This window comes from Amblyomma mixtum, chromosome 4, assembly GCF_055824585.1.
Source record: "Amblyomma mixtum isolate Tamu chromosome 4, ASM5582458v1, whole genome shotgun sequence".
NCBI classification, from domain to species: domain Eukaryota; kingdom Metazoa; phylum Arthropoda; class Arachnida; order Ixodida; family Ixodidae; genus Amblyomma; species Amblyomma mixtum.
The window spans coordinates 59,646,165-59,648,475 of NC_143015.1; the positions used below are offsets into that span (position 1 = coordinate 59,646,165).

Sequence of the window (2,311 nt, forward strand, 5' to 3'; positions counted from 1 at the left end):
TTTGACCTGAAATCCGGTGGAAGCAAATAATTTTCTTTATCTATTTTTACTTTTCGGTGAAAGATTTTATACAGCATTTCTAACCGGGAGTTGGTACGGCGTTTCCGTAACAGCTCCCATCCCAGCGTTAGTTTAATGTTAGTAACACTGCTGTTAAAATCATAATTACTTGAGACAAACCGAGCGGCAATGTTCTGAATAGGCTCAAGCATGTCTGTTAAATTTAAAGTAGGGGGGTGCCAAACAACACAAGCATACTCCAATATTGGCCGAATATAGGTAAAATATAGAAGCTCTTTAACTTTTAGTGGTGCCATTTTAAATTTCTTCTCAGAAAATTTAGCATGCCATAAGCTTTAGCAGAAACGTGCTCGACGTGCTCGTTCCAGGTGAGATTAGACGAAATGTAAACGCCGAGGTATTTATAGTGAGAAACTCTAGAAAGTCGGGTAGAATCTAGTTTGTATTCAGCCACTGGCGCTGACGTGGTGGAACGACAGGGCTCATAGCGCTATGTAGGCGGTAGGCGTAATCTGAGACGTCAGCGGGCGTGGGTGGTGAGGTCTCGAAGAATTCGCCAGGGACACGGAGAGTAGTGCCAAACGTTAGCTCTGCTGCACAGGTAGAAGAGTCACTGCGAAGTGCAGTGCGGAGACCAAGCAGGACGAAGGGTAGGCGGGGTCTCTAGCTCCGGGCAGCGTGTTCGCCAAATGCAGCCGGTACAGCCAGCGATGACAGCGCCGCCCACCGGCAGGTAGCAGCCACATTAAGGCTGGTTATAAATATTCATTCAGAACGACGGCTTGACATCGCCGCTATGGCATTCGCGGCGTTTGGCAAAGTGACCGACGTTACGCGTGAGCGGTGGCGGATACAAGGCGTCAATGACAAGAGCTCAACGACAAGAACGGTCCTACTGAAGTTGAAGCCCGGCTTGAAAGTGGATGACCTGCCACACCAGGTACGTGTCGCCGGAGAGTTGGCTCTTGTCGTAGCGCCTGGGCGTCCAATGCAGTGCTTGCGCTGCCATGGTACAGGCCACGTGCGGCGTGAATGCAAGGTTCCCCGCTGTACGAAATGCCGGCGGTACGGCCACGCGGATAATGAGTGTGTCCGCACTTATGCGGTGGCTACGGGCGGGGCGTCGAAAGACGACTCTGCGGAACTCCTGATGGATGTAGTCGAGGCTGAAGAATCTGCGAAAGGCATAGAGGAACCCGAAACGCAAGCAGGATCGACGGGTTCTTCGATGCCGGACGCAAGCCGATGCCGGACGCAGCAAGCCGCTGCCGGACGCAAGCCTGAGGGGGCAGAACCTACTAGAAAGGAGACGGAGGCGTCGAGCGGTGAAGTAAGCGTGCCAGCGTTCCAAGAAACCGAGCCAGCGTCTCTGACCGAGGAGAACCTTGACCAGAGCGGCGCCCGCACGACCGGCGTCCTGCCCCAGCGAAGCGGCCACACGCCCAGACCGGAAGCGAAGACGACAAGGCGGAAGCCCCCAGCGTCGAAGAGCCGCCGGCAAAAACGACCCAAGGACGGCGGTCGTCCATCCGGACACGATCAAATGTGTCGACGGAGAGGAGAGCCCTTGACAAGCCGCCCCCGCTGCCAGGCCTGGCACCAGCACCGGATGGCTCCGGTGTCAACGATGTCGTCTAGCCAAGCGCTAGACGTGAAGGGTAAGCACCATGTTCCCGGCATCTTTCTTCTGCATTAAAATGGCTCATGCGTTCCCCATGAAAGTCGGTACACTTAATGTCAGGGGACTGGCAAGTAAGAAGAAGCAGAGCCAGGTGTATCGCCTTTTAACTGAGCACGACATTGACGTCCAGCAGTGCAGGAAACGAAAATTGACGGGGAAGAGGAGACCGGGAGCATGGTGAGACGTTTCACGTCTAGGTTTTTTGCAGTTGTCGCCCACGCTGTAGGAACGTCTGCGGGTTGTGTCATCTTTGTAAAGAATGTACCGGGACTTGAGGTTCAGGCATATACGGCGTGTCCTTCGGGTCGATTTGTTTTGGTTGACCTCCTGTACGACAAAACATATTGGCGCATCATTTGTGTGTACGCCCCAAATGCGGTGGATGAGAGGACAGCGTTTTTTCAACGCGTACAAAAGCACTTCAGTTGTGAGAAATGCCTGATCGTAATGGGTGACTTCAATTGCGTCCTGAGGGGCTGTGACAAAACCAGTGCAAGGGCATTTAGGGACAGAAGCACTGAAGTACTCTCAGAAATTATAGACACGTGCAACCTCGATGATGTGGCCGAATGTTTAGAAGGCGAGCGTTGTGTGAGACTCACCCATTTT

At 53.1% G+C, this 2,311-nt stretch overlaps 1 protein-coding gene across 1 annotated transcript; it reads left to right on the forward strand.

Moving 5' to 3' along the window:
• Positions 1-817: 817 nt before the first annotated feature.
• On the forward strand, positions 818-1,809 carry LOC149346570 (uncharacterized). Its single transcript, XM_089541379.1, has 2 exons — positions 818-1,679; positions 1,763-1,809. Exons 1-2 carry the CDS (start codon positions 818-820, stop codon positions 1,807-1,809), a joined length of 909 nt encoding a protein of 302 aa, XP_089397505.1.
• Positions 1,810-2,311: the final 502 nt, after the last annotated feature.